This window comes from Bombyx mandarina, chromosome 08 (genome assembly GCF_030267445.1).
Source record: "Bombyx mandarina strain Sakado chromosome 08, ASM3026744v2".
NCBI classification, from domain to species: Eukaryota; Metazoa; Arthropoda; class Insecta; order Lepidoptera; family Bombycidae; genus Bombyx; species Bombyx mandarina.
In genome coordinates, this window is record NC_143215.1 from 13,224,528 (window position 1) to 13,239,457 (window position 14,930).

The window sequence follows — 14,930 nt, forward strand, 5'->3', positions numbered from 1 at the left end:
TAATAATGATTTATGGCTAACTGCGTTTACTCCGTGTTTTGAACGTACCTACCCTTGTTTGCGTTGAGAGGTGAAATTTCTTATCTATTAAAGGAAAAACAATGGTGATATTTTTCATCTCCGTGCACACGATAACTGCGATAAAGGTAATTTGCTTAGGGGCGTAATTCCTGTTCTCTGCAGCGATTTCGTTGAATGCCAAGCTTTTGCGTCCCGGAAATCCTTTTGAAAGAACACGAAATCATCAATCCGGAATTTTGGAACGAAGTTCCTTATGGGACGATGCGGAGGGTACCCTAACCGGGAAAAAACGTCTGGAACGTAAGATTTTTATTAGTAATGCACACAGTGTACGACTTAACTTTGTAATAACGTATAATTTTTTTATCATTCATTGACCACGATCTCAGGGCGTTCGTTTGCGCAATACATTAACTCTTATGCAAACAACCGTGAATGAAGTGTACCATAATAAGTTCGCACGTTACCGAATGGCCGTGGGTTGTTGCGAAACCTCCAGTTTTATTTTCTTTATACCTCGAATAGAACTTAAAATTAATATTTTTATAATAATGAACCTCGTTCCTACCCGGTGTCCCACGACACCATACATTTTTTTGTTTTGGGATTAAAGGATTACTGGTGACACGGATTTCCGGTTTCACCAGGACAGGTGAGCGAGCAAAGACTCAGGAGGTGTGGCATATGCTAGCAGCTGCCCGAGCGCCTCCAAAGGAATCCTAACCACTCAAGAAAGAGCAGCTGCTTCGCGAATAAATCTTTTTTTAATTTTTATTGCCCTTGTAGGCAGACGAGCATACGGCCCACCTGATGGTGAGTGGTTACCGTCGCCCATGGACTTCAGCAATGCCAGGGGCAGAGCCAAGCCGCTGCCTACCGCTTAATACTCTCCACAAGCCTCGTTTGAAGAAGGACATGTCATAGCGCTCGGGAAACACCGTGGAAGGGAGCTCATTCCATAGCCGGATGGTATGTGGCAAAAAAGATCTCTGGAAACGCACTGTGGATGACCGCAGTGGCTCCAGGTAGTATGGATGAACTCTACTCCGATGGCGGGCGGTGCGATGGTAAAAACGAGATGCCGGTATCATCTCGAACAATTCCTCAGAGCACTCCCCATGGAACATACGGTACAGAATACAGAGGGAACCGAAGTCCCTCCGCAGACCCAGAGGTTCCAAACGATCTACTACCGGAATCAGAATCGCGACCCGCTGAGATCCAGAGAGAAACTTTTACTGGTGGTAGGACCTCTTGTGAGTCCGCGCGGTTAGGTACCACCGCCCTGCCTATTTCTGCCGTGAAGCAGTAATGCGTTTCGGTTTCAAGAGTGGAGTAGCCGTTGTAACTATACTGAGACCTTAGAACTTATATCTCAAGGTGTGTGGCGCATTTACGTTGTAGAGTCTATGGGTTCCAGTAACCACTTAACACCAGGTGGGCTGTGAGCGCGTCCACACATCTAGGCAATAAAAAAAATTATAAAAAAATAACACTGCCGTGGCGGCAGTTCATTCCACAGACTTCTAGAATAAAGCTAATAAGTACTTTCTGTCAGAGACGTGATTTTCTTCGTGGTAAAATCACAATACGCTCCAAATCATCCATCGAAATTCCTTAATTGTATGCATGAATAAATGACACCGAATCAGCATTCACTAGAATAATATATTGCATTGCTATTCCAATATATCTAGAATTCTTAACACGTTGTTGCGTAATGAGGTGAATGCTATCAGCGGAGATGGTGATTGTTGACTCACGGTGTCACCTTCGAGATACATAATGAATTGAATTTAGCACTCTCATTATATCTTTATTAGCTGTATCCTACTAGGATATATTATGCGAAGAGAAAATGAACTTCACGGGTGGTAGGACCTCTTGGGAGTCCGCGCGGGTAGGTACCATGTCTCGAGGTGGGTGGCGCATTTCATTGCAGATGTCTATGGGCTCCAGTAACTACTTAACACAAAAAATATCCAAATGGGATAAGGTCGAGAAGAAGAAGACATGTAATATGCAAGTCAGCTCAATTGACAAATGTATCTGGAATACAATGGACAAATAGCATTCGTTAATCTGTATGGAAATTTTATGATCTATTATTATTATTATTATTATTTTATTGCATAGATGGGTGGACGACCTCACAGCCCACGTGACGTTAAGTGGTTACTGGAGCCCATTTACATCTATAACGTAAATACCACGGAATAGATAAATAATATCTATTCCGTGGTAAATACCGCCACTCACCTTGAGACATGAGTTCTATATATATCGTAACAACGGTTGAAATAGGCAGGGTGGTGGTACCCGCGCGGACTCACAAAAGGTCCTACGCCCAGTGAACTTGAACCAGAACTTAACAGTTTGCACACGCATAAAGCATCGAATGCAATACAATAATCTTATGACTTCATTCTAATACCCTGACTAGCCTCAATAGGATAATAAAAGATAAAATTTAATATTATTTCAGTTTTCTATATTATAAGCTGTCTTTTTCGTTTTCACAAATAAAATATTATACATTTATTAGTTGAGAACGCTTGAGTTGACACTCGATTTGGTCGTTAGGTTAACGTTGTCAGTGGACATCACTTATTATCAAGGCTATCGTCCAACTGTTACCAGATTAGGGTAATTGGACAATGTCTTCTTTATATACGAGCTGGTTGCACAAGATCTGTCCAAATGCAATTCACCTTGAAGTGGACGTTCTTGTATTAGGAAACGCGTGTTAATAAAATGATATATCGGCATTCTTCATTGTAGCGCGACAGAATATGATTTAGTTTTAAATACTACGTATTTTAAGTAGATTCGCGGTTTTGTTTAATTATTGAGTCATCAAGTATCACAATCTTCTTTGTTACGAAGCCAGAAATCATTGTCAGTTTGATGCTATACCTAAACGTAACTCTGGCTTTTTTGCGCAACATAAGGCAATTAATTTTGAAACAATAATACCATATACGATAACTGATAATAATAACTGATAATAAGATAACTGCGCTAACTGGACTCTCTGTTGCGAACGCCCTGAGAGAAACCGAAAACCGAAGCAAATGGAAGCTGAGGGTACAAAGAGCCACGAAGGGCTTTCAGGGACACGACCTTCAGCAATGAAGTATTCGACTAAGAAGAAGACCATATACGATCATGATAAAGTCGCTATTGAATTCTTGTTTAAAAAAAGTCGTCTTGACGTAGGTACATATATGTATAAATAAAAGGAAAAAAAATTTAGACGAACGAAATCGAATAATTAAATTGTTGATTTGATAGTTCTTGTAGAAGGTCGACCACAATACATTGCTTATTTCTTTTTCCTTTATTGCTAGTGGTTCTAGATACAATTATAACTTTAATATGAAGCAATTTTAATTTGCGTAATTACTGGTTGTAGGACCTCTTGTGTGTCCGCGCGGGTAGGTACCACCACCCTGCCTATTTCTGCCGTGAAGCAGTAATGCGTTTCGGTTTGAAGGGCGGGGCAGCCGTTGTAACTATACTTGAGATTTTAGAACTTATATCTCAAGGTGGGTGGCGCATTTACGTTGTAGATGTCTATGGGTTCCAGTAACCACTTAATACCAGGTGGGCTGTGAGCTCGTCAGCCTACTAAGCAATAAAAAAAAAGCAACCGATATACGGAACATAGTTCAGCGTCCGTTTTTTTTCCTCTCCAGCTCTCCTGCATTCGGTAGCAGCATGCAATAATCAATTAATAATATCATCCTCGGACTACGGAAATAAAAAAAGGATGTAACGTATCACATGTCCTTAATGGGCTGCTCAAATTAAACCATACAATTCCACGTGAATATGCTTTATTCACCATCAAAAATACAAACGAGTCTTCTTAAATAGCTACATATATCCTACAATGTCTACAAAGCGATAAGTCACGTATTTACTGATAATTTCCTATAATATGTCCATTTTAGTTTTCTTATTGCAATATTTCAATAAATTCCAAATTTAATAGCTACTCATACTCAAAGAATCGGCATCTTATCTTTCCTCGAAGACTATTTTAAAGAGTTTTTTTTTCAAATACATCTTTAGTAAAACCATTGGAATTTCAAATAACATCGACAAGATAAACAAATTAACTAATAAATACTATTATAAATTTTATTATAGCTTACTTTTCTATTAAAACGTTATTTCTATTCCCTTTCAAACCTTTTCTTCTTCTTCTTCTCAATCGTGTCACTCTTGACAGAGTGGTCGTGATCGTCATGTAGTCACCTTTTAGTCCCCTTTTAATTTAAAAATAATATATCCAAATAAAACTAAATCCGTAAACATTTCAATTTTGTTCGAAACATTCTGTTCGATGTCTCGAAGTAGACTGACCGTAAATTAGTCTACCACGCTACCCCCACCACTCTACCGAACTTTTTTTTTTTTATTGCCTTTGTAGGCAGACGAGCGTACGGCCCACCTGATGGTAAGTGGTTACCGTCGCCCATGGACTTCAGTAATGCCAGGAGCAGAGCCAAGCCGCTGCTTACTGCAAAATCCCAAGCATGAGCAAATTTCATTTTAATAACAACGACATTTGCACCTGATGCTTAGTATAGAATTTATATTATAATAATTGCATCGACAGCGAGACTTAGCATCACCGGTCGTAGCCACAACAAGGATATAAAAACAGAAACTTCATTGGTACATAGGTACATAATTCCTGAAAATTTTAATAAATAAATGTTAACTTATTCGCGGGTAGAAAGAAGAGTTTTTTTTTAATTACCCTTATTTAATTTATGTTTAATGTCTATAGTCGCTGGGCTCTGAAACTACGATACATTAAGACAAAAAATTTTTTTTTATGGAATCTAGAAACATCTTGGAGTAGATGCCCCTAAACTTATATGTTGTTAAAGTTAAGGTATTTAATTATTGTACAACTAAACACAGAAAATAAAAAAATATAAATCATACAAGTCTTTATTTGTTATAGACAAATTGATTAAGTTTTATCAATTTGTGGTTTCTGAAAATTTACAAAATCCTTCATTAACAATAAAATATAGGATGGGTAATATGTTACTGACATCAACAGGAGCAATAAGAAACTAATCGAAGCGAAGCCGTCTAGTGGCCGACGCCCGTAAACATTTTTGTTGAGTTGCTTATCTATAACTAATTTATGTGTATTACCTATGTATAGTCGTATAGAATCCAGATTCATTTGCAACGTTTTTTTATATATAGAAAGAATACTAGCATTTCTTGCAATTGCACTGAAATAAAAAAAAAAACCTGTTAAAATCGTGACAATAAATTAAGCAATAAGCTGATTGCGCTTCGTTTTAAAAAAAAAAGCAAACGTCACCTTTATATCTGTCAATATCGTAGCATATTTAAGATTTAAATTCAATTATGAACTCATCGAAATCAGTAAAGCGGTTTTAAAATAAACAAACGGACAAACAAACAAAAATAGGGGGACGCCTAAACGATTTCTATATCAAACTAGCTGACCCGGCAGACTTCGTAGTACCTCGATCGTTAAATAAAAGACCTAAACCTTTGTATAAAATAAACTTAAAACAAACAAAAGGAATCCGTCCGACGGGGGACACATCGTTGGGAAAACAAAATGGTTATTTTTATTTAATTCCGAGGATTTTCATATTTATCTTTTAAACCTTCTCTGGACTTCCACAAATAATTCAAGACCAAAATTAGCCAAATCGGTCCAGTCGTTCTCGAGTTTTAGCGAGACTAACGAACAGCAATTCAGTTTAAATACTTAAATAATAATAAAGATCTTAAGTTATACGTTAATTATTGATACTTCAGCTTATTCAGTCAATCTCATTAACAAGATTATATTATTATGTGGTTTGCTAGTAATGAAATATCTTGTCGTGTTTGTATCTTGGCGAGGAGCGTGTCTGCGGGTGTGCTGGAGATAGGGAGAGCGGCGTGCGGGACCCCGGCCGGCGCCCCTCCAGCCAATGAGTCGTCATTTCACCTTTACCCTGGACCATCAAAACATAAATGAAATATGAAATCAAGCATGTTTCACTAAGTATTCAGGCAGCTATTTCGACGAGCGAATTAACCCATAGACACAGCCCACTGAGTTTCTCGCCGGATCTTCTCAGTGGGTCGCGATTCCGATCCTGTGGTAGATTCTGCAAAACACTTCTTGGTGGTAGGACCTCTTGTGAGTCCGCACGGGTAGGTACCACCATCCCGCCTATTTCTGCCGTGAAGCAGTAATGCGTTTCGGTTTGAAGGGTGGGGCAGCCGTTGTGACTATACTGAGACCTTAAAACTATATCTCAAGGTGTGTGGCGCATTTACGTTGTAGATGTCTATGGGCTCCAGTAACCACTTAACATCAGGTGGGCTGTGAGCTCGTCCACACAGCTAAGCAATAAAAAAAATAAAAAAAAACTGCTCTTACTAGGGTTAGTGTTAGCAACGTTGTCAGGTTTGAGCCCCGTGAGCTCACCTACTAGCTAAGGTTACGCTGAAATAGCCTAAAAAAAGGCAGCTATGTGACATTAAGGATCTAGGGCTCGAAATGTCGCTTTGTTTTCCTACCTGTTCTAGTACCCTCGAGGGGTTATTCTAGATTCGTCGAATTAGTAGGCGAGCTCACGGGGCTCAAACTTGATGACGTTGCTAACACGAGCCCCAGCAAGAGCCGTGCTTCGCAGAATCTATCACCGGATCGGAAACGCGACCCACTGAGAAGATCCGGCGAGAAACTCAGTGGGCTGTCTGTGGATTAATTTAGTCGTCGAGCCATTCGTCGCAAGCGACGGGTTCGACGGAAACGATGACCGGTGCTTGGGGTACCTAAAAGTACTGTTAGTAGATCGGGAGGATCCAAAATAGCTATTTCTATTAAATGTATACTTAATATTCATGTAATAGGCATGTATATTATTATAGTTATACTATCAAAATACGAATGACAAAAGAAATAATCAATTTAAAATTTGATTAATTTTATCGGATCGATACATTACCAATTTACTCGTAATTGTTCAGCTGGAGATGACTTCTACGGTAAGTTACAATTTTAAATTAATGACCATTAATATTTGTTTCAAATATGTCTTGTCTCCTCATGAAATCAGTAATATGTCCCGGTTTGAACCAATATAATGACCATTTCATGTATTTTTTAGACTACGCTAATAAGTCTCAAACAAACACTAATTGTACTACTAATGACTCTTGGTAATTGAAAAAACATTAGAATCTTCAATCAAAAATCATTTTTCACATTGTAATTTTTCTTTTTTATGGTTACGCATTGTTACCTTCACATCTACAACTCCTCTCGGGGCCGTGATGAAGAGACCGGTTTTATCTATTTCCCTTTTGACGTCTTCAGAAATTTGAATCTTCATGGCTAGAAAATAAAATAAAAGACATACGTACATATTACATGTACATTTTACTGGTTGTAGGACGTCTTGTGCGTCCGCACGGGTAGGGAACGCCACTCTGCCTATCTCTGCCGTGAAGCTGACGAGCTCACTACCCACCTGGTGTTAAATGGTTACCGAAGCTCATAGACATCTACAACGTAAAAGCCGCCACCCACTTTGAGATATGAGTTCTAAGGTCTCTGTATAGTTACAACGGCTGCACCATGGCTTCTAACCGAAACGCATTACTGCTTTACAACAGAAATATGCAGGGTGGTGGTACCGACCCATGCGGACTCACGAGACGTCCTATCACCAGTAAATACATCCTGAAAGGTGTTATCTTTCCCCAGCACGAATGTGTTGTGCAAACTGTCCGTAGGCTACTAACATAGAGCGTTGTGCAGTAATATCTAAAAATAGTAAATAATACTAGTCACGTGCAACTGGTGAACCTTCGAGAAAGCAATCTAAATGACTACGATAGCATTCTAGATACAGATCTTCCCTTAGATCATCAGTCGTAACAAATGCTACATATAAGGCTAAGGTCCTAAGCTTACCATAATCAGCATGGAGATAATGAGTTTTGAATTTACTCTTACACTGCTTCGTAGGCAAAAAAAAAGTTTACTAATCAATATGTTATCTATGGGTCAAACTAAGGATAGTACGGTTTGCATAAAATATTATTATGTTTTAAATAAATTGCAATATTTAAGCACGAATATAAAGAATTTTGGACTCTTGCTCTGACGGCCTCATATTTGAATCTTTCCGGTCGTTCTCTAAAAGTAATGTGGCAAGATTTATCGGCGGCATAATTGGTAGAGATCCATACATTTTGCTGGAAAATATGGACAATATGTTCCATGTATATGTTGAGCAAATTTTTGCAACGGTTATAATGCAATAGTTGGGAATGTTTCGAAATGTTATGTAATCAAAATTCTTCTTCGAATTTATAAGGAAAACGTTTTGAAATCTGAATATATTACGATATGTATTATATATATGTATATGTACGATATGTATTATAACTAACAAAACAACAAATTTGTTTATATATTATATATTATAACTAACAAAACAACAAATTTGAGAAGCCAAAGGATAAAGTTATTATAAAATTTATATCGTCAGTATCAGCTAAATATCTTTTAATGTTCGACAAATTGTTGTTGATTCTGATTCTGATTATTATTCCGATACTCGTAGCTTTGTTTCCACTTAACAATGCAATTATATATCAGATTATAAACTAGTTACGTATTTCTTCTTTGTTATGTGGCCCCTTCTTGGGTAAAAGACTCCTTCATCCTTTTCTATTTTATTTTTTTATTGCTTAGTCGGGTGGACGAGCTCACAGCCCACCTGATGTTAAGTCGTTAGAGGAGCCCATAAACATCTACAAACGTAAATGCCGCAACCCACCTTGATATATGAGTTCTATGGTCTCAGTATAGTTACAACGGCTGCCCCGCCCTCCAAACCGACACGCATTACTGCTTCACGGCAGAAATAGGCGGGGTGGTGGTGCCTATCCGTGCGGACTCACAAGAGGTCCTACCACCAGACAAAACCAGATTACCATTCCCTGTCCTTGGCCAAATGCAACCAATTTTTTCTAGCAATCTTTATTATATCATCGACCCATCTTTTCTTCGGTCTCTGATTTGATTCTGATATAGGACGCCAATAACTTCCTAGCTTTCGCAAGTTCTCGCTCACCTAGTTCATGATGAATGGATCCTAATGAAGTTTTTTCGTATCAGAAGAAGATAGTGGGCAACCCAGAACTCCTTTACTGCTAATAATTTGTCCATAGCAATATCCTCATTAATTTTACAACTCAAGTTTTTTAAATCTTAACCACCTGGTTCCTATCTTAAGTTCTTGTTTCGTGAGCTGCTTGTTGTACCAAAATAGATTATTTTTTCATTTAATATTGCGGTTCAGGATGCCATCGACATTGCCTAGCGGCTCCAATTGCCGCTGTCTCCGCATAATCATTTTCGAGTTTACTTACTCATGTTGATTAAAAAAACCTTTTAGCCCTAAACAGTTATTTTCTGGTAAAGTTCTCTGCGCTCATCGCTATCAACGTCCTATTGACTTCTCCAAATCACTATGTATTCTGTTTCAAGGACACAATCGTTATCCCAAATGACTCCCAAACTATGTTTGTGCTTCAAATGGGTAGTGGTGTTTTGATGCCACTAGACCGACGGTATCAAACACTTTTTTTATTTATTGCTTAGTTGGGTGGACGAGCTCACAGCCCATCTGATGTTAAGTGGTTACCGGAGCCCATAAACATCTACAACGTAAATGCGCCACCCACCTTAAGATATCAGTTTTAAGGTCTCTGTATAGTTACAACTGCTGCCGGGCCCTTCAAACCGACACGCATTACTGCTTCACGGCAGAAATAGGCAGGGCGGTGGTACCTACCCGTGCGGACTCACAAGAGGTCCTACCACCAGTAATAACTTTCAGCAACACTTTCAGCAGATTAAAACAAACTTACGTTCTCCGGTGCTTTCCATGCGACTGGCCGTGTTAATGGTGTCTCCGAATAGGCAGTACCGAGGCATCTTACTGCCCACAATCCCAGCCACACAGGGACCGGTGTGAATACCGCTCCTCATGCATAAAGTCTGTAAAGAAATTTCATATTATTGAAGAACTTCTTTCAGCGCGTTGAGTATAAAATTTAACTCGTGACAGATTCGTTACGGCTAAGAGAAAAGATACAATTTAGGAAGAGCAAGAGTGAGAAAATAGACAGCGTCTCGTGAACCACTCGACCGCAGAGAGAGGGAAAGGACAAAGCGAGCTAGATCGTTTCTCGTATACACAGCATTCTCTATCACAAGAGAAAATTGTTTTGTTGATGAAAAATGAAGAAAACCACAATACTACAAATCGCAAAAGAAGTTCCACTTCTTTCACGTGCACCAAGTTGCACGCGCACCATTTTTTTTCACTAATTAACATTGGATATAAGGAAAATAATTACTGATACGCTATTATTAGATTACTACGCCTATCGTCATGGTTTTAGTGGGTGAATTATACGTAAAAGCGAACGTTTGGAAAATTGAACATATCAGATTGAAAGAACTAAAGATAAAATTGAAACTTTGCAACTGAAATCATAATGCTGCTACGACAAGAAGTTACATATATCGAATGTTTTTTTTTTATCATACATATTCTAGAACTTACTTGCGTCCACTCTTAAATGAAATATGATCAAAAGTAATTCGACTATACGGGAAGAAGCTTAGTCAAATTTATTTGTGATCTTAACAAAAAGCGCTAAATCAACTTAAACTCGGAGAATCGCAGTAGTTGTCAAGGTGTTCATGCAAGAAGCCAGACATGATAGCAAACACAACATGTATTACCTAAGCAAGGTACCTGATCGGGCCGATGCGGTAGACGACACATTGATGTCGCTTCCAGCAGCTCCAGCGCCATACTGGCTATCTCGGACGCATGCTTGTTGCCTACACAAAACATAGACTAAATTCCTCTAGTATCTTAGGTACCACATTGCAATTAATCATAGATCAGGTCTAATATGCACCCTTCTATTCTTCAGAGATAGTTCAAGAAAAGTCCTCAGCAGTATTTTTTTTTTGCCCTTGTACGCAGACGACCACACGGCCCACCTGATGGTGAGTGGTTACCGTCACCCATGGACTTCAGTAATGCCAGGGGCAGAGCCAAACCGCTACCTACCGTATGGCTATGTCCCTGGCCTTGCGGATGTCCCCTTTCATTCCCAAATCTGGTATTCTTGTCTATCATCCAACGCACAAAAAAAGTTTAAGATGAAAACGGGAAAATTGAAGGCTTGTGTCTTCTATATATATTATGAAAAATAACAGAACATACTCTGGTCATGTCAGTTCTTCTGACGATAACTAGGGTGCCTATCTACAAATATTCTCATTTAGGATTGTCGCTCACTGAACTCGGTCAGTTTTAGCGCAAACTTCATGTATACCCACCATTCCTAACCGGTATCCCGGACGCCACCATGTAAGAGTCACCGATGGTCTCAATCTTGTATACGTCGTAACATTCAATCCTTTCGTCGAACAACTTGTAAACGGAGTTCAAGAAACTGATCACCTGAATAAATATATAAAAATAATTTGAATGAAAGTGCACATTACCATAAAAATTAACAAGTTTTGCAAAACGATGCTTCCAAAACCTACCCACGACTCTTTGGCCTGACAAAGTGCCACCGGGTCAACCTAAGGCCTATTTAAATTACTCTTTCGCTCAATCATTAATCCAATCTATGAATGCACACAAATTAGTGATGATGAGCAGTCTTTAGACTACAATAAATATTTAATTGTCTTCTTAGGCAGACGAGCATGTGGCCCACCTTGGTAAACAGTCGCTCGTAAACTTCAGCAATGCCCGAAACTTTGCCTACTGCTAGAACTCTCCTAAAAACGCGTTTGAAAAAGAATATGTCATTGTATTCAGGATGTACCGTGGAAGGGAATTCGTTCCAAAGTCCGATAGTACTTCTGCGCCAGTAACAGTTAGTGCAATGAATGGATGACTTCGAATGTAAATATTTTAATACTTAAGGGCCTAAAGATCAGTGAACAAAAGCCTTTACGCACTTGATACGGTGTAGACACAGCTGCAATGGCCGTGAAGCCTACTATGTCGCTGAAATATACGGTCACAGAGGCGAAAAACTCTGCGGGTACCTGAAACCAAACACTGCATAGAGTCACACGTCTCGAAGCCTAACTCAGCAATGGACATCTAATACACGTTTCAAAACAATACATTCCAATTTCTAGGGACCTCAATGATATTTACTGGTAGTAAGGGACCTTGTGAGTCTGCACGGGTAGGTATCACAACCCAGTCTACTTCTGCCCCGAAGCAGTAATGCGTTTTCGTTTGAACGGTGAAGTTGCACTTTACTAGTATACTGTAACTTAGAACTCATGTCCTTAAGTGAACGGCCGCATTTATTTTGTTGATGTCTATGGTCCCCGATAGTCAATTAACACCAGGTGGGCCGTGAACTACACCCGATACCACAAATTATGAAATTTAACTGTTAGATATTTATTTATCTTTAGATGGTATTAAGATTATTTATTTAATTATTATGTAGATGTGAATGTTTAATATAATTTGGAATTCTAATTTTATACGATTTCTTACTATCATTGGATATTTAAGTGAATGAACTTTACCTTACCATTCATTAGTTACCAAAGCATATAGACATCACAGTACAGAGGTGTGTTAGAGTTTTATGAGACTCCTTATTTGCTTGTATAACAACGATACGATACTTCAAATAATAAAAATAAAAAAAAATGGCAGGAGAACAGCAGCCGCTCCCCATGAAGATGAAGAAGAAGAGAAGAGAGAAAATCTTCGCCTTCACCTTCACTATCAATAACGTCCCACCCAACGCGCTCAATTCTGCAAAACTCCAACCTGCAGTGCATCACCCCTGTCTCGATAGGCAGGTAGTTACAAGCCCGGACCGAAGGGGATCCTAAGGACCGTCCCGCGCCCCCGTAAGGGGACGTGATGACCCCAAAGCGACACCGGAAAGCATGTCTGTCTTGAGACAGAAATGGCCAGGAAGGTCGTAACTATCTAAGCAGACTTCCAATAAGTCCGACTACCAGTAATGAATCATACAGAATTTGTGCAAAATTCATCGTTAACAATGATTAGATTTTATGTTTATCGTTCTGTTTCTTAGAATCGTTTAGATGAAGGTCGATCTCTGAATGGCGGATGTGAGAATATGTAGGACCTTATCATCACGATTTTCCACTTACGAATAATAAAGTATTAGTATATATAATAAGAATCGTAAAGAAAACAATTTTTATGTAGCTCTTAAGCCTTTGTCAATGTCCGCTACAGAGCTATCGACTGTGTGAACAAGCATGAATATGACAAAACGTTTAGAAGATTCACGTCCCATACATTTACAATAGAGCTGTCCATCATTCGTCTATAATATAAGCTGGATACACTACAAAAAGTTGGAACCCGGTTGAACAATAACTCTATAAGGCAACTAGATTATTGAATTTGTTATGGGGAATGCATTTAGAAGACTAGAGATGACCAATATTTGACTCATCAAATTCTATGGTATTTTTAAAATGAAACTTTTATTACATTGTCTCAAACTTTTTCGTCTGTGTGTTACATGTCGCGTGACGGTCGGTGCGGAGTAGGGATGAAAGGCGCTCGTCAGAGCAGCCAAGGCCAATATGGCGGCGTCTATAGTTCGCAGCATCTGACCGTATAGTGTATTACTCATTTGTGCCAATGCTCCACGCTATTTTGTTTGTTTTTGTCAGTGTTTAATTTAAATGTTGTTTGTCAGAGTTAAATATCTATAATGTGAAAAAAAGTTTCACTTTTACCGTGGTTTCATAAAACCACACAATCCTTTTTTTTATTGATTTGTCGAGGCTTAGTTATCAGGACGAGCAGAGATCTTGTGTCGGTGTAAAAGTTACAATCTAAAGATAAAATCATTAAAAAATCCGCAAACGATGTTTTCGATCAATACCATCACAGCACTTTGAGCCCGCTCCATCAGCTTTTGACGAACAATGAAGAATTGCTCTCATCGCCTATGCAACTAGAAATACTGAATTTTCTCGGAAATGTATAAAAAAAATGTGAGTTGCATGAAGAGCCTTATTGTTTAAGGAGTTCTTGTGGACGGTTATGGACTCGCTGACCTCATCCAGGAGTACTAAGTTCCGGGTTTTTACAATAACTTACAGACTGATACCACCAAACGTATGTTATTAGAACGCAAAAACAATCGCACTCAAATGTTAAAATATCATTTTCCCTTAAATGACGAGGACGTATAGTTTGTAAAAAACGTTTTTCTGAATACACTACAAATTGGGGAAAAAATTGTGTATACAGCATTAGAGAAGGTAAAATTAGATGAGGGTTGTCAAAGATAATAAGGGAGTTCACAATAACAGACCTCGGACAATGAGTAAGTAGGTGCTGCTACAGAGCTTAGTGTTTAAATGCATATTGATCTTTACCAAAAGTAGAACCGCATTACATACGGAAAACATCTAAGCGGGAATATCTTACAAGCCGTTAGAAGTGGCGGTGTACCGCGGTGGAAGTTGATAAATCCATGTAGTTAAGGCGACCCTGAAAAGATTTAAGACGTAAAGGAAAAGACACAGTACCTGTTGTGTTTGTTTCAATTGTTTAGCGACGCTCGGCGGAAGCATTTGATACAATAGTGAGTCGCTAAGTTCCTTTTCATGCTCCAGTTCTCTTGCTTTCTCTGATAAATTTCTGGCATATACCTGAAAAATTTTTAAGTGTCTTATGTATTTTTGGCGCTCAACAATTCAGTGTTCCAGCATAGAGAGGGGTGTAGTAGCTGAAATTTAAACCCTTTATCTAAAACTAGCATAAAGC

At 38.8% G+C, this 14,930-nt stretch overlaps 1 protein-coding gene across 2 annotated transcripts in view; it reads right to left on the reverse strand.

The window, feature by feature from the left end:
- Positions 1–4,975: 4,975 nt before the first annotated feature.
- The window catches only part of LOC114242933 (uncharacterized), a 69,635-nt gene continuing 59,680 nt past the window's right edge, over positions 4,976–14,930 (reverse strand). Inside the window, exons 10-16 of one of the 2 annotated variants that reach the window (XM_028174265.2) lie at positions 14,693–14,815; positions 12,098–12,187; positions 11,462–11,585; positions 10,866–10,954; positions 9,970–10,099; positions 7,329–7,420; positions 4,976–6,029 (exon numbers count right to left, since the gene is read on the reverse strand). In XM_028174265.2, coding sequence (XP_028030066.2) covers positions 5,895–6,029; positions 7,329–7,420; positions 9,970–10,099; positions 10,866–10,954; positions 11,462–11,585; positions 12,098–12,187; positions 14,693–14,815 — 783 coding nt within the window. In that variant the 3' untranslated portion in view covers positions 4,976–5,894. Of the gene's footprint in view, positions 6,030–7,328; positions 7,421–9,969; positions 10,100–10,852; positions 10,955–11,461; positions 11,586–12,097; positions 12,188–14,692; positions 14,816–14,930 lie in introns of those variants that run through there. The other variant, XR_016323438.1, reaches the window with a different exon arrangement.